Source organism: Salarias fasciatus (genome assembly GCF_902148845.1).
Source record: "Salarias fasciatus chromosome 23 unlocalized genomic scaffold, fSalaFa1.1 super_scaffold_20, whole genome shotgun sequence".
NCBI classification, from domain to species: Eukaryota; Metazoa; Chordata; class Actinopteri; order Blenniiformes; family Blenniidae; genus Salarias; species Salarias fasciatus.
Window position 1 is genome coordinate 16,155,078 of NW_021941230.1, and position 23,058 is coordinate 16,178,135.

At 50.3% G+C, this 23,058-nt stretch overlaps 1 protein-coding gene across 1 annotated transcript; it reads right to left on the minus strand.

The window, feature by feature from the left end:
• Positions 1 to 9,775: 9,775 nt before the first annotated feature.
• LOC115383730 (DNA-binding protein SATB2-like) lies at positions 9,776 to 22,604 on the minus strand. The gene is made up of 12 exons (XM_030085914.1): positions 22,514 to 22,604; positions 18,898 to 19,137; positions 18,076 to 18,279; positions 16,274 to 16,400; positions 16,048 to 16,171; positions 14,819 to 14,921; positions 13,746 to 13,796; positions 13,040 to 13,560; positions 12,745 to 12,957; positions 12,482 to 12,634; positions 11,331 to 11,525; positions 9,776 to 10,749 (listed from the first exon to the last, which is right to left on the minus strand). The coding sequence occupies exons 2-12, from the start codon at positions 19,100 to 19,102 to the stop codon at positions 10,222 to 10,224; spliced, it is 2,424 nt and encodes an 807-aa protein (XP_029941774.1). The 5' UTR covers positions 19,103 to 19,137; positions 22,514 to 22,604; the 3' UTR covers positions 9,776 to 10,221.
• Between the last annotated feature and the right edge of the window lie 454 nt (positions 22,605 to 23,058).

Sequence of the window (23,058 nt, forward strand, 5' to 3'; positions counted from 1 at the left end):
GCTCCACCGTCTGTTTACGTTGCAATCATGTAGCAGCAGCGGGGCATTCCGAGCCGAGACATGTGGCTCCCAGTCTGAGCGCATGCGAGCGCGTTGGACTGTTTAAGTTATCGGGCTTCAGCATCGCCCGTGTTTCATGTCAGATTCTGTTTGTCGGGGTGAAGCGGTGATCGTATGACGCCTGCTCAGTGTCCAGACTTCATATCCAATTTACTCTCAGGACGAACGCAACATGCTGGACGGGGAAACTCAAACAGCCATGCTCCCTGTAACTCTGAAGGAGGGTAGCAGTGCTGTTTGGTCTCATTTCTTCAACTTTCAGCCGTGAACAAGTGTGTATATCTTCAATCTAAGCCAATGGGAGGGTCCAGGGGGGTTAATTTCCTCATCTATTATCTTATTGAGCTTATAATCTGGGTGTTTTCTTCCCCACGTGTGTCAGGAGAGAGTCGACAGTGAGAGTCAGCGTGGATATTAGAATGTGGCGGGTATTAAAAGCACTCGTGTCAGTCACGCTGTGTCACATCCACACAAAGAAACTGTCCGTTTTCCTGCTTTTTTTGTTTTGTTTTTTTCCTCCTGCGGTCGTTTGCTCTTTTGTTAAAAACTCTTCGCCACAATGGCGTTGCATTCCACAGCAACACCCGATGATTTCTCTAAATGCAGACATATTATTTAGGGTTTTATACGCCGGGGCTCTGGCTGCAGCGAGTGGGTGTGCACACACTGACCTATAATAAAGTACACACACTCAGCTGGGCTCTGGCCAGTCGAGCCAAAGCAACGCCAAGTCGCCTCACTATTTCCCTTCGCTGCTCCTAATTCCTTGATTGGATGTGGCAGGTAAGGAAAAAAAGAAGAAGAAGAGAGAGAAGGTTGAAATGTGAGCGAGGATCGGCCGCATTGCGAGTCCTGACGACAGACGCTTTATTGTACCTGTCACCTCCTACTGCTCCATCACGTGATTCGATCTGGGACCGAGGCTGCTGATGCCGATTTTCACCGGTGCGAGACGAGATGAGGCCTTTTCTAAATTTGTCGCTCATTTTATTGTGAATTTGAAGCAACTTTAACATCAAATATGTAATTTTTTGCGGCTTCATTGTGACGACGATGCCGCTGCGTTTAAACCTCAGCCGCGGCCTGAATGAGGTCTAAAAGTCGCGAGGGATCAAACCCAGGAATAGTCAATTGTAGCCCTGCTTATTTACAAGTTTCTGCTCCATGTGACATTTTGAATAAATCATGGTTCACGGGGGAGAGTGACGGAGACAGAGGGGACGGCGAGTCAAGTCGCTCCGCCATCGTTTCACATGCGGGATCATCATGAATTATTTGGCAGGAAGACAACACTAATTTTGCATTAGACTCACGGCCCAGTGCCCCCAACACACACACACACACACACACACACACACACACACACACACACACACACACACACACACACACACACTGCTGCCCTGCCCCTCCTGACACCCTGTTGTTTGTGAATGTAGGTCAGAAATATGTGTACTTGTGCTTTTGTGTATGAGTGTGTGTTTACTGTATGTTGTCGCACACACACTCACACACACACACACACACACACACACACACACACACACACACGCTCCAGCGGTAGGTCAGTTTAATATTTCATTTGGCTGATGGACGGCGTCTGCTGCTCCGTCAGCCAAACATCATTACAACACACTAAGTGACTTAACTCTAATTAGAGCTGAAAATCACATTAACGCTGCTCTGTGATACGGGAGGAAGCTCACCTTTTCCCATCACCCGCTCATCACCACTCAAACGTACGGAGCCTGTACATTTAGGGCCCGGAACATTTAAGTGGTTCATGAAGAATTTAGCGTCAGAATTTTTTAGATAAGCTATAAACAAACAACAAGCTCACTCTAACTGTTAAAATTGGTTTCTACTGCCAAAGCTTTATTCTTTCCCGAAGCCTGATCGCTGACACAATGTGACCTAAAAAGAAAAAAAAAAAAAAAAAAGAGGTGCATTGCATTTTTCCCAGTGATCCTGTGCATACGTGTGTGAATGTGTGTGTTGACGTGGATAATTTATGAGCGATGAGGGAGTAAACAGCTTCCACTTTAGCAACACGCTTCTGCACTCTGAATGCACGAGTGTGACGGCGTGCCGTTGTGGTGTGAATGAATTAACGGCCATTTACGGGAGCGTTTGGCTTCTTCTCTCTGCAAACTTTGGGTCCCGTCCGTCCATTAATCCGCGGAGCTGCAGGCTCCGCACACACACTCCTGCTCACACACACTGGAAATGAGACACAAGCATGTTGGAAAGGTGGAGTCCTGAAGAAATGTGACGCAGGGCGAAACGAGAACATGCAAACTCCACCCAGACCCTGAGCCGCCCCCCTGTTAGTTGATCAACGCTCTTGACTTGCTTCACCCGAGTTTCTGTCCCCTCTGTGAATGAAATGCATCACGAAAAAGTGGAACTCCAAAAACAGACTCATGAAGTCCTGAAAGTGTCGATAAATCTCAGCTCAGAGGTTTGTGACTTCCAGTCCTGGAAATGAAACCTGCTCACAGCAACAGATCAGAACCTCCTGATAGCCGCCCCGTCCACCCCTCCAGCCTCCAGCCTGCCCCGCTCCCCGCTTCACCTGAGGCAGGAGTCGGAGACGTCCTTGTTTTCTCCTCCCTCCATCCCTTCTTCCCTCGCTGTGTTTGTTCTGAACAGATGCCAGTGCTGGGTGAAGTCCTCTCCAGAGGGACTGCCAGCAGCATATTGCTTTATAATTAATGAAATTAGGGCTGCTGTCTGCCGAGGAGGCTCGGGTCCCGGCGTGGTGGAGACTGCCGGCTGCCAGGAAGACAGACGACTGGAGGGACGCGAGAGGACAGACACAAACACACAGAGACTGCTGCAGAGCCGTCAGTCTGCTGCCATTCCAGGGATTTCCTCTGCTTCTCCTCATCGAAAGTGAGATCCGGTCCAGTTGTGGACGTGCTGCTGGCGAAGCGTTGGATCGATGATCCAGCGAACACGCTCGCCAGCTGGCTCCCAGTTCCAGCTCAGCCTCAAAGCCAAATCCGGTCGAAGGTGACGAATTCTGAGCACGTCCACTGAGAAGTGAAGCGACTGAACATGATTAGAAGTCCCAGACGAGGGAATCCAGGTGTGCAGAGGAAGAGGAGAGAACATGCAAACTACACCCGAACTTCCACTGATCTCTCTGTGGTTCTAAAACTGAAAAAAGGAAAGTTCAGTCAAGTTGTGCTGCTGGTTCAGAAAGATTTCTAGGGTTTGTGTGAAGAATGAAAACGGACAATACTGCACAGAATTAAAAATAAACAATCCATCGATATTTATTATCGATATTATCATCGATATTTTCATTGATTCCACATTTTATATATAAAAAAAAACATTTACCTTTTTGACTGTTACTAATGAAGAAGTGAAGCAGTGTAGAAGGAATTGAGGAAAACCCAGAGGACTGCTGGGTTATTAAGTTGTCATGCTATACAAATACTGATGCATATCAAATATTGATGTTTGAATTCTTAATTTGTTGCATTTTAGATTAAATATTCAACATTGTTTTGCACAGATTACATGGCGTTTATCAGCTGAGGTCCTGGGCTGGAAGCTGCTGGAGGAAGAAGACGTACAGTCAGAGTGGAAGCAGACAGACAGGAAGATAAGAGGGAAGTTTATTAACAGAACACGCTTAGATCAAAATAATAATGCTTTTTTTATGTCATGATAATATATCCCCCGTGGAAAGTGTTTGTTTCTTCAAAAATACTTTAAAAATCAACTATTTCTTGCAAAACGACGACATTTTGCTCATTTCAGGGGCGTCAACAAAACACTTTTAGTACAGTTCAGTAACTTTTTGAAGTTAGTAGGAATAAATAAATAACATATTTGCATTAAATGAAAAAGATCAAGCTTTATACTGGGAATTAGTTTTTGAATAATCAGCATTTATGACAATTTTGCATTGAGAAAAATAATTTTAAGGTGTCAAAGACTGAATTTTAGATTAGATGGACTTCCTTCTACACCATTGACATGATTTTAGCGCACACACACACACACACACACACCACTGTTCTTCATGCCCTTAACCTCATTTCAGTCACTTTCCAGCTCTCCTTCCTCTTAATGCAGTTAGAGCTGCTCGATCCAGCAGCAGCCATTAAAAGCCTCCCGCCGCGTCCGGATGCCGGCAGACCTTCGGCTGTGGTCGCTTCATGAATACAGAGACGACCTTTATCGCCGCTTCACACCCATGAAGTCGCACAAAGTTTCACCGGAGCCTCCTTTAGACGAGTCGGACAAAAACTTGGAAGGTTTTTTTTTTTTTTTTCCCCATTTTCAGAGTTTCTCCAGCTGCGTGTTTGAAACCCTAAACTCTGCCGGCTCGGTTGTTTCCCAGCTCACAGCGGCCATCAGGCTGATGCTGCATCTTGTTTGTCTCAGAACTTCACTGTTATGACGTTTGTGCTCGATCACATTATAAACAGGCAGCGTGGCTGGCTGGCACCGCCGAACCACTAATTGTTGTAATTGTTAGCAGTTGTTGGCTCTGCCCGGCCTGGAGACTGGGTGTATTTATGTGACCATGCACAGGAGTGTATATACATATATAGATGAGATATATGTACGTTTATGCAGCTTTGTGTTTCCACTAGAGTTTGGGTAAGTTGAAAGTAGAAACTGCAGTGAGAGAGGTAAAAAGAACGGAGTTATAAAGAAGAGGGGAGTGAGATGTCACCAACAAAGATCACATAAAGGATCAAATCTAACTTTTTCTTTCCAGTGTTAGTTTTTGAAGAAATGTTTGAGGACAGAAAGGTGACGATAACGTTATGAAACGGCGTCCTGGGGTCAAGCAGAGACCTGCTGGAGACCCAGCAACACTTTCTCTTCATTTTGGAAATGAAACCATGATTCAAGGAAATAAAGGGAAAAACTTTGATTCGTTTCATTAAAACCTTGCTCAGTTTGGCAGATACACCGGCAGCACATCACAACATTGTGGCTGCGTCTGATCACTTGAGCGGGTTCACATCAAACCACATGACTTCCTGACCCTAAAGATTTTTGAGTTGCTTCACTGAGAGCAGAAACAGGCACGTCTGTCTGGTTTGCAAATAACGGTTCCACAGCAGTGTCTCAGAGTAAACTTGAAAATGGATCCAAACACACTCTGTCTAGAGAGGGAGCGGAGCTCCATCCGCCAGGCAGCAGAGCGTGCCCAGCCCGTGGGCCCGTGGCGGCGCTGCGCAGGAACAGCCGGTGCTAATCCAACCCAGCGACGCTCCGGCAGGCTGCAGTGGGAACCGGCGCAGGAGGGAAGCAGCGTGAAATCCCAGACACCTGGTGGCTGTTTCTGCACAAGAGTCTGCAGCTGGTGCGGAGAGCCGCAGTCACCCGGCCAGCTGCGCCTCCTCAACGGCTCCTTGGGTTTACCCCGAGGTTAGACCGGCACATATATCTGTCTGCTCAGAGAGGTAAAGAACTCAGCTGCGGTCCAGTCACAGTCACCTTTTATTACACAGCGTGAGGAATTTTCTGGCCGGGCTGGACGGTAAAGTTTCAGTAGCCTCAGTGAAGCACAAGGTCAAGGTTAGACTTTATGTCTTTCCGTCTGTATAAAGATGTCCGTGTACAAACAAACACTGGGAATGAAAGATTCAATTTCTCCATGATAGATGGGTGATGGAAAATGTTTTCATGGCTTCAGCAGACTCACTGTGCTTTACATTAAGGATAACATTTACTCTGTGGTCATGGGTGCCTGATTCAATTGTTGATTAAATGCAGCTTAATTTACAATGACTGTGGTTAGCTGGTGTTTTTAATTCAGAATTGGTTTATTCTGAATAAGGTAACTCAGAATTACATTTATGAGTTTGGCATTTACATGGGAAAAACGAAAGATTAACTCCTCTCTCATGTAGGGCTCTGTGAAGCGTTCTGATTGGACGGGGGCGGCTGTGACGTACTGACGTCTCCCGGAAGAAAACAGCCTTTTTCTCATCTTTCTTTCTTAACTTTGACGCTGCAGCTTTGAAAGTGTCCGCGTTGTTGAGCACCCATCGATCCACTCGTTTCATTTGATCCATTTTTTCTCAAATTGCCGTTAAATAAATCGTCTCCGTACGAGTCGAAATGCGGACAGCGGGCCGCCATCTTGGAAAATTGCATCATCACTAAGGAGCATGCGCAGAACCACCAGAATGAAGTCGCGCCTAATTAGCATATTATTCCGCTTCCAAAGGAAAATATAACTATAAATAAACCTATAAATTCGGATTAATAGAGGAATAAAAAGTTCCATGTGGACGCACAGATTGAGTCAAACAACACAGTCCATGCAACAGAGGAAGAACCCAGCTACTCCACATGAGCGAGCACAGGAGGAAAGACCACAACGCTCAGCTCCAGAAACCCTGCAGAAAGGCACAGAATAAACCTTTTGCAGCTTCATTAGAAAACTGTTCGGGGTGACCTGAACCAGCCCGAACGGTAAACTTTATGAAATAGAAACTCTTTGAGTCTCCCAGACTCCTCACAGTAGTAATGGAGGTTAGAGTCATGGCATCCAGTGATTAAACAGTTTTAAACAACTTGACTTTCAGCTACTTTGTGCCAAAAAAACCCCTCTGTTCAGAAGCAGGGGAACTTCTCACCCAGACTATTATGTGTTTAAAACAAACTTCTAGTTTGACAAGTTGAACTGGCTTATTCTGTCACATTTCAAAGAAGCATTCAAAACAGCCAGACAGAGCAGGAGGCAATACACGCGCCTTTCATTACAGAACACAGGAACCCAAAACAACCCCAGAAAGATAAGAAACAGACAAACAAAAGCCCACCTGTAGCTCTACATATATAGAGCAGTCAGCAGGTGAAGACAATCACACACCCAGGCACAGGTGAAACACATCAGGGCCGCGAGCAGCAATCAGACACCAGGGGGGAAAGTCAAGGAGCCTGAAACCTGCAGCCAGACTCCAAAATGAAATAACGAGAACCAGACCAGACGAAACATTCGCACTGTGACAGTTTCATAGAAAAAAGCCATGACGTGTTTTCTGATAATATTCCCAGCTGCAGTCATGTGTCACGTGTAAAGAATGAGTCCTTCATGAATCTATTGACATGAATGGAAGAGAATCAACCAGATAAATATGACTGAAACCAGTTTAATGCTGTACCTTTAATTCCAAAATCCCCGTCTCTGTTAGGATCAAATGAAGCACCGAGAGCTTAACAGGACCAGAACAGAGACCCGTCCTCAGTCTGAGGCTGAGAGGAGATGTTGATTACCTTTGACCTCAGCTGTCTTTGTGTTATAACGCGCTCTGAAATCTGATTGTATTGATGCACTAATCAGTGGGAAAATATCTCGAAGCAGTTCAGTCAGGATTGGATCTAACAGACACAGTCGAGGAAAACTCAGATACAGTTTAAATTTTCCTTCTTCACTTAAATATTATTTAATATTAACAAAGTATCTCACCAGGAAATTCAAAACACTTTAATCATGTTGGACTTCATTTCTTCTCCAGCTGTTGCAACTTCAGTCCTGTTCACAGTTATCGGCTTTATCTTTTGCAGGACCGTGAAATAAAAAGTGAGGCTGCTGCTCCATCTACAACCAAACCAGCGTTACTGCTGCTGACGGCTGCTTTCCACTGTTACTGATCAATGTCTCCACAATCAGCGAGCTGAAGGTCAGCGGTGTGATTGAAATAATGAGTGTTTTTATTCACAGAGAATGAGAAGAAAGAAGCAGGTGTTTTTAAAGTCACTAAAGCAGGTTACTGTGTGATTTTCATGGTTTTTCAAGCGAGTTCACCGTGCAACAACACAATAATTTACAGAGCGTGAATCGACCCACTGCTGCCTCACACACAGATTCTTGTCACACGAAAAAAATATGAACAAATGAAATTGTAATTCTTTCCATGAAGATTCAAAGATGCATCAGCAAGTTGTTTCAGAATACCGAGCGAACACCATGATTTACTTTTATTTCCTGGGAAATCTTTAGTCTTTTTTATGTTAACAAATGTTTTTTTATGACTTACACTGGAACATTGAATGATCAGATACCAGAGTTTTAGAAGTTAAAACCCCCATTAGTCTCAAATTGTTTTTTATTTTTCTCCTTGAAGCGATTTGCTTTGAATGTCATTTTGTGGGCGTAAAAATGTTGCTGGCTCGATGCAACGCTATTTAGAGGCGCACATCAAAACCCACTGGTCTGCCACTAATGCAGCGGAGCCGCCATAATGAAATGTTTGTTTTTGAAGGAGATGTGATGTGGTTGTTTTCTGACTCGTTTCATCTTCGGGTGTTTTAGAGGCTGTTTTCACCATCTGTGAGTTTCTGACTGAGTGTGTTATGATGTCTGCGGCTCCAAATCCCGCTCTCAAAAGATGCTGAGTAACAGTTCGGTGGCTTAAAATACTGACATCTGTATTATTAAAGCAATGAGGGAAATCAGAGGCCGGGGAGAACATGCAAACTACACCCGGCCCCCAGAACAGCCTGGACTCCAACATGGAACCCAACGCTGTGATGGAGGAGAGCGAACCACTGCACCAACTACTTTTGTACCTCTCCATAAAACTTCTCATTTGTGCAATGCAATACACATACACATGCACGCACACACACACACACACACACACACACTGGCACGTGTCGGCTTTGCTGATTACCGTGTGTTGTGTTCAATGGTGTGTAAAGTGCTACCGCTGCGAGTATTAGCCTGTTTATCAGAGTGTGTATTAACGTGCTGAGGGGGCACGGTGTGTGTGTGTGTGTGTGTGTGTGTGTGTGTGTGTAAGCGTGCTAGCAGGGGATCACAGGTGTGTTTTCCAGCTCCGCTGAGAGCCTCCTTCCCCCATAACCCCTCCGCCTCCACCTCGGGCATCCTGGGTAATATCAGCCCAAGGAGCACCTGCGTCCCCGTCCCATTGCACACACACACACACGCACACACACACACACACACACACCTCTAATGGCCCCGTATCAGCCTGCCGTACGGCTCTAATAGCCAGCTGTGTGAGCCGAGGCGCAGTGGACCGTGCCGACACTCACTGATGCAGTTGTAATATTAGATGTGTGTTAACTCTGATCTCCAATTAGTTTTTATCACACTTCAAAACAAGCCATGAGCACAGGAAAAAAAACAAAAAAAAACTGCGCACAACACACACGCGGTTTTTCACGCCTTGCTTTGATTCGGTGTAACATTTTTTTTTTTGGCTTTTTTGACTTTCTAAATGTGTGGAAAAGCGTCTCTCCACACGGAATCATGAGGAAAATAAAGCCGGACGGTTTTTGTCTGTTTTTACATTCACACCGTTCCCAGGAGGTGAAATCCGTGTCTCGCAGGAGGAAGACGTCTTCCTCCCTCCCGCCCATGACTCTGCGCTGAACACGAGCTCTTTTTCCTTCTCGTGGTTTTGGGTTCTGCTGCATGAAGGCAGCAGGATGAGGGCTGGGATGACAGCGATTCCGCCGCAAAACGTTTACACCGTGTTCCTCATGAACTGAAGATTCCTTTACATGTATTCATGCAGAAATACAACAAGTCAAGCCGTCGACACTTTGGAAAACTTTTATCAGATTGTTCAAATCAGAGACATGTTCTCAAACTGCATCCCGCCTTCAGACTCTGCTCGCTGCCGTGGCACAGACGACACCCAACAGTGTAAAGTGACAGTGGTTGCATCCCGGGGAAAAAACACCAACATTACTATAATGTACAGAAAAGTCCTGGAGGAAACGCGATTTCAGCCGTCCTGCTGGATCACATTTACAAAACAGAATCACAACCAACAGCAAGACTCAGTAAATATAAAGCTAGTAATAAATATCAGTGGAGGAAGTGAGCAAAGTTTATTATAAAGGTTTACTGCATGTGAGAGATTCATATGCACACGTCAGGCTTTCCCAAAGCATCGTGGGAAACAGAGAGACAGAGGATTGCATCTGTTGAAGTAATGACGGTGGAGGGAGGTTGTTGTGTTGTTTCCCTGCATGACTCCTTTAAAAAAAAACAAGAGTTTTCTGGTGGATTTCTGACGCATTTGTACCGAAGGCAGGCAGCCGTGACGTTCGGCCGCTCGGAGTCAGAAACGACTGTAAATGTCTGAAATACTGGCAGCGTTAGAGGAAAAGTACTGGCCCGGTCCCTTCGGTCCCCGGCTGTTATCTGTGCTGCTCGGCGGAGCGGGGGCTGCTGTCCACGCTGCCCAGCGGCGACGCCTTGCCGTCGTCCGCCTCCGCCTTCTCCGGCCGCGCTCCGTCTGTCCTGAACGCCTCCGCCGACCGGCTCCCGTCCTCGCTGGACTCCTCGGAGGCGGACAGAGCCGCCTCCTCGCCCCGGACGCCCCCCTCGCCGTCGGGCGCCGGCTCCCGGGCCTGGCTGTGGTGCTTGACGTTGTAGCGCTGGTTCTGGAAGAACTTGACGATGGTGTGTTTGGGCAGGTCCAGCTGGGCCGACAGGGTGTGGATGGCCTCCTGGTCCGGGTACAGCCCCACGTCCCCGATGAAGCTCTGCAGGATCCCCAGCGCCTCCAGGGAGATGCGCGTCCGGGACCGCGCCTTCTTGGCGCCCGGGCTCATCCCCCGCTCCTCCGGACCCGGCGCCGGCGGCACGGAGACGGCGTGGGGGTCTTCACGAAGCGGGGACGGAGCGGTGAGGGGGGGCAGCGGCTGCCGGTGGAGGACCTGGACCTGCGAGGCCGGAAGAGGAAACTCTGAGTGGACTCGACACCTTTACTGTAAACACTCCTGTTTACACGAATTTATGCATCACTTTGAATTTGTGTTTGTCCCGTTTGGGAGTCACGAGGAAATGAACGACAAGCGGAAGAGAGAGCGAGCAGCATCCATCAGCCCAAACTCATCACACACACACACACACTGGCGGAGTGACGCTGCCCGGGCCTATTAGCAGGGCGGGGCGGCCCGCACACCCAAACACAGGAATCCAACACCATAAATCTGTGGTTCCATCAAAATTAAAGGACCGAAATAAAGATAATGGCAATTCCTTTTTCTCTGCTCCGATAATTACAGGCTGCGTCCCGAGTGATGCCGAGGTTGGGGCCAGACCAGAGGGTGGGATGGAGGAGTGTTTAGCAGGAAGTGTGTGGGCCGCTCATTTACCACGTCTATTCTCAACGACTGGACGAGACACGAACATGACGGAGAGGAGAGAGGAGCAGGTGGAGCAGCAGAGCCAACCGCAGGCTCTTTCTCTGTGTCTCTGGACTCGATCGGAGGGTTTTCAGAGTGTTTCCTGTTTTCGCTACCTGCTGCTGGTCGGGGATGTGCAGCACCGAGTGGAGCCGGTCGCTGTGCTGCTGCCTCGACTCCTCCTCGTAGACCTGGTCCCGCTCGGCCTGCGGCAGCGCCAGGAACCTCCTGATGGTGCACAGGTTCTCCCACAGAGTGCGGTTCTCCGGGCTGGGGCTCTCTTTCCAGCGGAGGAGCTCGCACAGCCAGCCCTGCAGGAGAGTTTCGTGAAACCATCAACACACACGACGAGGGAAAACCTGCTCTGAAACAGTGTGTTTACCACGGGATGTTTGACTCTTTAACAGGAGAAAGGTGTGTTTCGACTGGTTCGGGTCGCGGTATGGAGCAAGTTTTCAACTGGAGTAAACGAGGAAGACGTTTTAAAATATCCAGACAGCATCTCCTTGTTGTGTCTTGGAGCTCATGAGAGTTAAAGTTACTCCCGAAGAGGTGGGAAAAAAAACAGAAAGCCTGAGATGAGCGCTGAGTGTCTGCAGGAGTGTGTGTGTGTGTGTGTTTGTGTGTGTGAAGATTGCATTATCTCTGCTAGGCTGACCCAGGATCTTCCACCAGCTGTTGTTTATACGCAGCCCTCAGCCTGGAAATTAATGGTAATAATGTGATCATCCCTCTGTCCTCCTCCTGTTCCCGTCCACGCCGTCCACGCCGTCCACGCCGTCCACGCCGTCCCCCTCTCCGTCTCTCGGTCCACAGAGACCGGAGCTGCTTCTTTAAAGCAGCGCGTCCTGTTTTCCCCGGCTCCGGCTCGGCCCCCCCGGTGCCAGACTCCGCTTTGATCTCGCCCTCGATTACCCACATTGTTTATCCCAGGCTGGAGCGGCGGCGGCGTGCCGCAGCGGGTAATCAGATCCCCCACGCACACAGTCACACACCTCCACGCCGCGCCCTCGGCTGCCCCTTCAAACATTATTAACTCAGCTCGGAATCGCGGAGGAATGTTTAAAAGACGGGAAAACACCGGGTGTGAGTGTAAACGTCTGCTCAGTCCTGTCATCACCGGCTGGAACCTCGGCTTTCTGCGGTGGCCTTGTTACCTGTGTGTCAAGTGTTTCTCGTAACACACACGCACACACACACACACATGGCCGACCGGGCCAAGTTTGACGTTGAGACATCGACAGCCGACGCAGAGTCGGGGACCGACCTGACTCTTGTTGGCCGCCACCTTGGCGAACAGCGCCTGGGAGACTTTGGCCCTCTTCATCTCCTGCTGGATCTCCTCGTAGATCCCCGACGTGACGCTGGCCAGAGGATCCAGCTTCAGCTGCAGATCTGGAGCCGCCGCGCCGCATTTCGCCTGAACGAGGGGAAAAAAACACCCGTCTGTGAAAAGGTCTGGAGCGGCTCGCCAAAATGAAATCAAACTGCAGCGTGACTGAGCCGAGGGTTCGAATCCCGGAGGGGCACCTGCGCCAGCCTGTGAGCGCCGCCGGCGGAGACGTGGTTGCCGGAGTGGTTGTGGTTGGCGCCGGACGTCCTCTCTCTCTCCTCCTGGTAGATGCGGTCTCGCTCGCCCTCCGGCAGGTTGAGGAAGTTCTGCATGGCCTTCAGGTTGACCAGCAGCGACTGGGACGCCGAGCGGGGGTCCTCCTCCTTACGAAGGATCTCGGACAGCAGGCCCTGCGCGCCACACACGGACACGCCCCTTTACGTCCCGCTCGGGACTCGGCGGAGCCGGCGGCGGCGTCCGGACGCGCGTTACCTGCGTGCGGTTGAAGGCCACCCGGGCGAACACGGCCTGCGACACGCTGGCCCTCTTCAGCTCGTTGCGGACCTGCTGGTAGATGTCCGGGGAGACCTCGGCGCCGGGGCAGCCCAGGCCGGGCTCCGGCGCGGCGGCGGGGCCCTTGCAGCTCCGCGAGATGGGGGGGTGGTTGAGGAACTGCTGGTTGACGCCCGGCGGGTGCTGGTGGGCCAGCAGGCGGCTGACGGCCAGCTGCTGGTTGATGAGGTGGGCCATGGCGAGCTGCTGCCGCACCAGCTGAGGCGACAGCAGGGCGCCGGGGCCCAGCAGGGGCGGGGCCTGCGGGCGCAGCGGGGGGCTCGGGTGGCCCTGGCCCGCAGGGTGAGGCAGGCCGAGGGGCTGGGGCGGGCTGTGGGACTCCCCCAGGACAGACTTGATGGGCAGACCTCCGGGACCGCCGAGGGCGCCCAGGTGAGTCGGAGACGGCAGGAGGGAGGGGGGGCGGGGGCCCAGGACACCCAGGTCCAGATCCCTCTCCACTGCGACCACACACACACACACACACACACACACCTCATGTTTGATCATGAAGCACTACTAGTCAAAGCTGGTAAATAAAAACGACACACTGTGTTTTTCCAAAGCTACAGTCGGTTTTTGTAGAATTGATCCGATTCTCGTCGCCAGTCATCAAACCGTCACACTGTTTCCATCAGAGACAAACCTTTGATGTCCGACTTCTCCTGCGACGGCCACATCTTCTCCACGTATTCACCTGCAGCAACACACACCAGGACAACAGTCGAACACGTGAAGAACTGCACCACAGGGTTCGGACCGTTTCTGCTCTTGTCCTCCTTTTTCTTTTTCTTTTCTTTTTCCCCCTCTCCTCCACTTGTCTCCTGTAAAATCTGCTTCTTGTTTCTCCTCCGGGTTCAGTCGAGTCTTATTTTCGGTTATTAGAGGCATAAGAGAGCGTGAGGCTCGGCAGGGCATCAGATTTTTACCTTCCCGGCTCGTGTGCGCAAGAAGAGCAAGACAAGCTCTTACTTCTGGGTTTCGGCAGTGTGTGTGTGTGTGTGTGTGAGTGTGTGTGTGTGTTTGGGGGTTACTGCTGTTTTCCATTAGGAGTTAAGAGCATTTAGTTTTGTCATGTGTATTAAGGCTGACATTAATGTGAAGCGTGCGCGACAGGTCCTCCCCGCCGAGAGAGCTGTCGGCGGATCAGACGGCGAGCGGCCGACACACGGAGGGGGAGGACAGGAGGACGGCGCCGCTCCGCCGCCGAGCCTCGCGCGGGGCAGGTGAGTCACATTAACCCGCGGCGGGACCGGCGCGACTGTCAGCTTCAGGTGGGGGTTAAAAAAAAAAAAGAAGGTGTGACAGTTTTCACTTTGGTGAGTTTTCAAAGTAACAAATGAAGAGAAAAGAGCGGAACGGCGGAGGAGAGGCGACAAAACCGGGAAAGTTTTTAACGGAGGACGTTCGACTGACAGGAAAAGGAAAAAAAAAAGAAGAAATTTATGTGCGACTCGTGAAATCTTTACATGTACAACATGCTTATTTACTGACTTTTTTTTAGAATTTCACAAAACTCGACTCAATCCTCTGTGCACTTACCAAAATAAAAGCATCACAAATGTCCTGTGTTATTTCTTTAATCCCTCTAACTGTAATCAGGCAGTGTGATTTGCTCCATAAAGGATTTGTTTTCCACGTCTTCTGGGAAGGCAGAGCGGTCGGTGCCTTGCTCGGCGGCAGTGGAAACACGCTGCGGACGCCGGGATTGCTCTTTACCTTTGACGCGCTTGTACCTCTTGTACCAGCGTCCGAACTCCTGACACTTGGACGTGGAGACGTTGGCGTAGTAGGAGCTGTTCACGATGGCCGAGATCATGCTCTGTCGGGGGGGAAAAGACGAAGACGGCGCTTTAATGAGGCGGCGAAGCGGCACAAACGCGCCAGGAGGAAGTTTGGAGCTGGACGTTGATACTTTACACATAATTATATTCAGTGGACAAAAAAAAAACTGAACAAAATGTGGAAACTGCGCAGCTCCTCCCGTCACTGAACTTTGGAGAAATCTCAACATGGGAAACGCCGAGGATTAAAACTCACATGAGTCAGGCTGCAAACACACACACACACACACACACACACACACACACACACCGCCCACACACTTCCCCCGATCACTAATTACATCATGACGAAGTCCTGTGTATAAATCACAAGTCCAAATGACACACTCTCCAGTCTAATGACTGCAGGGTGTGTGTGTGTGTGTGTGTGTGTGTGAGCAGGGTAATTGAGGTGTGTGTGTGTTTGCATCCTTTCCCATGGGACGGCATCAATATTTGTGCGAGTGCGAGGGAGTCAGATTACACACTGTGCCGAGTGTGTATGTGTGTGTGTGTGTGTGTGTGGTGAGGCGATGATGAAGCCGTGTGTTTGGAGAAGTGTTCAGCGGCGTCTTGTGTGTGACGAACCGAATCAGATCCGACCGACGGCCCCGGACCAGGAGATCAGAGGGAGAGATTCATGGATTATCGGTCAGAAAACAAGCTCTGCTTTCTGATTATTCACTTAAATGTCAAACAATGACGACGCTGTTGAGATTCAGAAAAATAAAAAGAGAGTCCATCAAATCGGTTCGCAGTCTGATCAGTGTTTTTACGAACGTACGACTGAAACGCTTCAACTCGTCGTTAAAATAATGTCACTGATGCCACACAGATGACGGGTTTGACCGCAGCGCCGGGTCATGCTCTCCGCTCAGAAAAACATCGAAAAAAAAAAAAAAAAAAAAAATCATGCTTGAAATAAAAATGTCATAATTATTAGTGTTGCTGTCTGGGCTAAACAACCCTGTACTTATTTGACATTTAAATCAATTAATGTTGAAAGAGCTGCAGTGAAAGGCGCGCTGTGTTGGAAGTTCGGCTCGATCGCGATCTTTTTTCCTTCGTCTCCGGCGCGTGAAAACACATGACGGTGCGCCGTCCCGGGGCGAGTGGAGCGGGTACCTGGGAGAGGGGGCACTCCTTGGCCAGGGCGCTCTGGTTGCTCTCCCTCAGCAGCTCCCTCAGGGCGTTCCTCACCGTGGCGTGGCTCCACTGCTCCGACGGCAGCTCCTCCAGCCGGGAGAAGCTGCGGGACATTCGGGCGGAAGCGGTCAGGGCGAAGGTCAACGGGCGGCGGCTCAGCGTTTCAGAGCGGCCCGCGTGCGGCGAGAAGCCCCCGGAGGCTGACCTGTGCAGCAGGATGCGCAGCGTGACCATGTGGTAGACGTCCAGCAGCATGTCGGCCACCGTGGCCTCCGGAGCGTCCGTCAGGCAGTGGATGGGCATCGGCTTCCAGCGGCCCACTTTGATGATGCCTGAGAGGACAGGGACGGCGTCTCAGCGGCTTCAAAGTCACTCCTGCACTTCAGCGTTTGTGTGTTTTGTTTTTGTTTAGTTTAGTTTTTTTTTTTTTTCCCCAGCTGTTGTTGAGGCTGAGGAGCATCTTCCTGAGTCCGACATTCCCCTGGCCTTCCTACCGCCGTGACTGGAAGTGCAAATCTAAACAGGCGTAATCACATTAGGATCTTCTAAATCAGACACAGGCCCCGTCTGGCCTCAGCTTGCCAGCCTCAGAGAGTGTGTGTGTGTGTGTGTGTGTGTGTGTGGGTATGTTGGTGATGGGGGCAAAGGAACAAAGGCGGCTCTCTTCGGCCCGGTGCAGAGTTGATTAATCAGAGGAGAAACGTAAAATCAGCTCCACTTCGCAGAGGCCGTTACGGCGAGCCGTGTTTTGATGTTGATGCGGCGGCTGAACGCCGCGAGGCCATTGTTCTCCCGTCAAACCGCACAATATGTTTTCCCCCCGCGCTCTGCTGCCTTCGCATGTCAGCGGCCCATTACCGCCACGCACTGCGCGCACGCTCACACGTTCTGCCGTTATTGTAAAAGGAGAGGATGCCTCGGCTTGTTTTGGGGAGAGGCTCACAAGCCTGAAAATAGGGCGAAATGCTCCTTTATCAGTCAATGTTTCCACAAACAGGCCGTCAGCCTGATCGCTGGAGTCCAAAAAAAATTCACCGGACTTCATATTGAGGCCGGAGCGGTCGCCGTACACTCGCAACTGCTCTTTAATCAGCCACGATGTGTTAATTAAAGAAAAAAAACAACAACAACAACAACAAATAAAACCTGCGCCAGACCGTTCAGCGCTTAAAAATATCCATCCGAGGCAAAGTTACGCAAGACGCAACTCGATCTGAGGAGAAAATAGAAGAGGCTCTGTATAATTTTGGTTGCCACCGCAGCGGGGGGAAAAATGCGCCACGGCGGCCAAAAATTATTTATTTGAGAAGAAAAGGCCGATTTCTCAGAACAAAACCCGGGAGCGGCCGGGGGGGGGGGGGGGGGGGGGGGGGGTCGCAGGGCGGCGGCTGCTCCGTCGCGCTGCCCTGTGTTTACGGGCCACACCAGGAATGCGGCGCTGCCCGGCTCGGTTTCTGGGGGGACCGGATTGTGTCTGCGATCCTGTTCTGATGCGAGAGGGAAGCCGAACACGCTCGGTCAGAGACACCCAGCTTCACCTTCGCCTTCCTCTCTGCTGAACATCCATCTCGTCGTCTGTTTTTCGTGGGACTCGCCGTTCCCTTGTGGCAAAACTCAACCCCTCCGGGGACCAGAAGTGTTCTGTTCCAAGCTGGAAATCATTGATTACTCATCGATCGCCGAACGCGGTGGTTGGACGATGAGACGGTTCCAATTAAGAGGATAAGTTCAAACACCTGTGCTCCCCAGATGTCGGGTTAAGAGCCTACAAACAAGCATCAAACTAGATTTTCAAATTAGTTCCTGATTTTTTTTTTGAGCCAATGCTGCAAAAATAAACAAAGGAGAATCGTTTGAAAAGGTCAGATGGAAGTAAATCAGCCGTGTATTCCATTCAAATCTGCGTAATCGGAGTTAAAAACTGGACAAAATCGGACATATTGGACCGATTACGGAGCGGTTTCTTCAGTAAAGAGGACCAGCGGGACGCTGCAGGCGTCCACTCACCTCGCGCCTGGACGGCCAGGCTGTGCGAGTATCCCAGAGCGACCAGCGCCGTCTCCACCAGCTGCGTGAACAGCATGTCCTTCCGGACCAGCACGAACTCGGCGTGACGCTCGCCGCCGACGCCGCCGCGGCGGCTCTCGCAGTCTCCGCCGGCGGGACCCGCGTCGGCGTGCTCCACCACGCAGTACACCGGGATCATCAGGCCTGCAACGAGAGGACCCGGGGTCAGAGGTCAGCGCGGACGGGACCGAGGAGAAGAGGGTCGGAGGGCCTGAGTGAGGGCGTTTCTGTGTGTGTGCGCGCGTGTGTGTGTGTGTGCGTACTGTACAATGTTTGTGTGACGATGCATGATGATGTCTTCAACTGCATGAGAGAATAATGGCCATCTGTGCATGAGTGTGTGGACACCTTCACATCGGACGGTCACACGCTGCCCGCCGCTAAACACACATTCTGACTGTCGGTGTGTGAAAGCCGTGCCGTGCGCGGCAGCGAGTGTGTGTGTGTGTGTGTGTGTCCTGTGCTGGACGGCTTCGTGCGACCTGCTTTCAGTCTTTCAGATATTTTAAGAAGCGCTTGTTTTTCTCGTCCTGCTGTGAGGGACGCTGGACTTCCACATCGCTGTGAAATGAGTGTTTATGGAACGTCTGGCGCTCCGGTTCACCCCGGGAGGATTATCACTTCTGAGGTTTTGTATACAGACGTAAAAGCAGGGCGTCAGAGTCGAACAGCTCGTATGTAATCTCACATATTGAAGCTTTTGACGGACGTTAGAGAAAGAAACATAGAAACGTGAAGTTTCATCTGGCTGCTGAAGCCCACCTCCCAGCGGCCGCGGCGCCGCCCCGTTCTGCTGGGTCCGCGGGTTCCCCGGGCCGCCGTTGACGTCCAGGCGGCTCATCTTGCACTGCGGAGGCCCGCCGGACGCCGGGCTCTCCTGCCTCTCCCCGCCCTCCTCTGGACTGGCGCTGTCCCGGAGGCCGGGGCTCTCGCCGCCGCCGCCGCCGGCGTCCCCGCACGGCTCCATCGCTCCGCCCGGGGCGCCCGGCGCAAAACGCGAAGCTGGAAAGACACACAAGTCTGCTTCAGTGACGGAAACACACACAGCTCGTCCGACTGAGACGCCTGAACGTCCCTCACGTTGCTTTTTAGTTGTTGTCTATTTCAGAATATAAACAAGGCCCTGAATGTCTGAATGTATGAGTTTTAGAACCATGTTGATACATTTCTGTCATTTACACCCAATTTTACAAAAAATTTTGTTTAGTCGAACAAAACTTCACGGAGGACGGCATTTGGGGCCGATTTGAAACGGATTTTATTCTGGAAACCGTCTCGTCTGGGACGGCTTCCGGCCCCCGGTCTCTGAGCGAGGACTGAGACGGCGACGAGCGACCGCGGCAGACTAAACAGCGGCCCGCCGGCGCGACGGCAGGTGTCTGCGACCGCGCTGTCTGCGGACGCCGAGTGAAAATCTAAATAAATAAAGCCGCAGTCCATGAAATAAAAATCGGGTAGCAATTTTCAAAAGCCTGTACTTTAAATTATTGAAGCCTTTTTCTGGGAAACGTTGTCATGAAGGACAACGAGAACCGCGGCAGCACCGCGCACAGCCGTCATCAGTATTTACAATAATTAAAGCTGCACTTAGCTGGATTTACTCAATATTGTTTTTCCATGATAAGCAATTAACGTCAGCCGTTGGTCTTTAAGACACTGCAGCAGAAAACAAAAAAAACCCCTCTTTCTCTTCATTATTATGCTGATGTATGCGGCAAGTTGCTCCGATCTATAATCAGATCATCTCATTTCCATGGAGAACCTGTGGCGTTAGCGTGATGTTCCTGTCACTCAGCCGCTCGACAATAAAATTACAGAAAATAACAATACTCGGAGGTGGGACGTCTGCTCTGAGCGGCGAGCGGGACGTTTTTAAGGCCCCGCGTTTTATTTACTCTGTCAAAGCTGCGCCGACGCCTCAGGAACCAGGAAGGACGACCGTGACGGTGGAGGTCGGCGGATCGCTTCAAGAAAAGCTTCACACTCCAAACTGTGAAGCCACTGGATCCCTGGGAAGCTCAGTGCCCCCCTCCCCACACACACACACACCCACGGCGTGTGGTTTTCGGTGGTATGACCATAAAGTCAGCAGTGACACATGATTATAATAAAACTCACATGCAGAATTAACAGCTGCCGTTAAACGGCTGGCCCAACACAAACGGGGAGGGAAGGCGGCCCGTCGCCCCGGACGCTGACTGGAATGAAAGAAAGCTTGAGAAACGCGTTTCCCCCGCGTTCTAAACAGGCGGCCGAGGCAGATCTGAAACGCTAATCGTCCCTCTGAAGGGGATTTCAGCCGCCGTTGCTCATCTGATCCGTTTAGGTTTTCAAGGAGAATTCTGAAATGTTCAGAAAAGACGTCGCTTCAGGCGACCCAAGGCCGGAAAACTCCACAAAGGTTCCTCCAGAGCAGAAAATGAGGCGGTTTTTGGGGTTTTTTTCAGCAGAAACAGTGACTGTGCAGCAATGAGGCCTCGTCCAGGCTGGACGTTAGCAAACATCAACAGAAGCTGCAGCTTCCTGAGATCGTCTCTCAGAAACCTCTCACCTGGGGACGGGATGAAGAACGACTTCTTCCTATTCTGCATCTGTAGCGACAATAAATTCTTATACTAATCCTAAAATAGTGATTTTATTTTACTGAGAAATTACAACAGGAGTTCTTATTTTTAATGTCACAGTTTAAGGAAGAAGGTTTGATTCTAACATCTGGAGAAAAAAACTTTGAAAAGCTCTGGAGGCCTGGCGGCTCCGGAACAATCTTCTCACTGGGAAACAGTTTCTGCTGTAAAGACGAGCTCGTCTTGTTCCACTGCTTCCACAGGTGGTGTATCGGTTTTCATTTGTACATTTCTTTTGAACTATCGGGTTCACGGAGGGAACGGCGTGCAGCAGCGGCGCCGCAGCCTCCCGTCCCTCCTCTTCCCACGCCGCCTCTGCTGATCAGCCCTTCATCATGATCTCCTCCACCGGACCAGAACCACCAGAAACTTCTGGACGATCTGCTGAACGAGACCCGAGGACTGAACCTACGTTTGACGCGATCGTCTATAAACTGAACGCCACGTTCTCCGCCTCATCTGCGGAGTTTTTCAGCCTCTCTTCCTTTATTGCCTCCTTCTTGTGGAAGCAGAGCGATATTTAAGTCATTAATGAGGAGACATAAAAAAACCTCGTGGTGCCTGAAAGAGGAGCAGACGACACGGTGAAGAAAACGCCGCTCCTCTGATTAAGAGCTGGTTTTCCTGGAGCCTGTGGGGGAATTCAGATTAATACTGAGGGAGCTCTGCAGGGTGGGACGACTCCCTGCTCTCCGACTCTTTCACATATTAACTGAAATGTTCTGGACCAGAATGAAGGGATTCCTGTGAATAAACCTTCTGAAAACAGCCGACGATGGTTAAAATCGGGGTCAGAGGTCGTCTAATGTGAAGGAGAACTCCATCGTTCTGCCGTAATTCCGTCACTTTAAGCTCGACGTGTGTCTCAAACAACAACACTTATCAGAATAAACTTTTCTCCACGTTCTCTGAAACTGAAGTCTGGAAGTTTTCACATGTTTTCATGTCCGGGACGACTTCGTTTAATCAAGACGTACAGAAACCGAAACGTTCGATTCGCTCTGGAATCAAACGACGGGCGGCATCTCCACCACGACACACTCGTTTATTTTCAGAAATGAAGACGTGCGACCATCATAGAGCGTTTTTACGATAAAGAAGGAGCGCACACACACACACACACACACACACACACACACACACACACAAAACCACTTGAAGAGGCTGAGGAGAACACACACTCCCTGCACACACTTCGCTTGAACTTCACCCCAGACTGAACTAATCCCTGAACTTCACTCACAGCCGAGCGCTTTTGTTTCATTCATGGAATTTTAATCAATAAATTTGTTTTCTCCGAGAGGAGAACTTCTCCTGTTTTCTCCTGCACACGTTGGATTTCTTATTTTGCGTTTTACGGTTGGCGTGAATCATAAAAGCTGCAGAGTCACACACTCAAACCTAACAGGCGCTTGGTTTCACCTGACAGCCGTCGAGACAAGAGCATTCACTCCATCAGAGTGAAGAGCAGAGCGTAACTACAAATGTGAAGATAAATAATGGTGTATAGTTCCGTTTTGGACAGCTGTGGTCATGTCTTATTAATGAATCGAGTTCTAACTAATGAAACAATCCGCGACTTTTGAAAATGCGTGAAATCTTCAGCTTCTTTTCTCTGCATCCAAACCAAAAGCGTCCAGACTCGCACCATTTCTGAACACTTCCTAAGTCCTCAGTCAGCCCGTTTTTGCTCTAGCAGAAGGTAAAGTTTCATTCTGATCTAGCAGGACGTGAAGGGAACTTCTCAGACTCACTTTTCAGGAAGTCACGGCGCGCGGCGGGAAATAAACTCCATCCATTGGTGCAAAGGAGCGAATCCAGCCTGAAGAGACGGTGGAGGAGCCAGAGCTTCCTGACGAGGAGTGATGAGGACAGAGTGCTGCTGAGCAGGGAGAGCGGAGTGACACATGCAGAAAGAGAGAGAGAGGGAGAGAGAGAGAGAGGGGAGGAGGAGGAGGAGGAGGAGGAGGAGGAGGAGGAGAGGGAAACCCAGTGATACAGCGACAGGCCTGCAAAAAAACAGCAAACATTCATCAGTGCATCGGATATCAGAACCTCAGGTGCTGTGAAGAGAAATGTTCCACAGACAGACAGAGTCTCTTTATCCTCTGAAGCCGCACGATCAACGAATAACGCCGTCACGGAACTAGAAAGGTTAATTCATTTCCCAGACGCCGCGATGTCAGGGAGCAGGAGGAGGAGGAAGAAAGTGGAACCAGCATGAGGTGAGAAGACGGTGATTAATGTGAGAAGTTCATCGTAGCAGCGGTTCTGCAAGACGCCTCTGATTAAACAATCT

What these genes read in the sequence shown, in the direction of transcription:
- LOC115383730 (XM_030085914.1), bottom strand. Translation starts at nt 19,102, where the DNA reads ATGGAGCCGTGCGGGGACGCCGGCGGCGGCGGCGGCGAGAGCCCCGGC. An exon ending in TGGCCTTCAACCGCACGCAG is followed by an intron (nt 12,958 to 13,039) that starts GTAACGCGCGTC and finishes TGTGGCGCGCAG; the next exon opens with GGCCTGCTGTCCGAGATCCT. An exon ending in ACATCCCCGACCAGCAGCAG is followed by an intron (nt 10,750 to 11,330) that starts GTAGCGAAAACA and finishes CCGGCCTCGCAG; the next exon opens with GTCCAGGTCCTCCACCGGCA.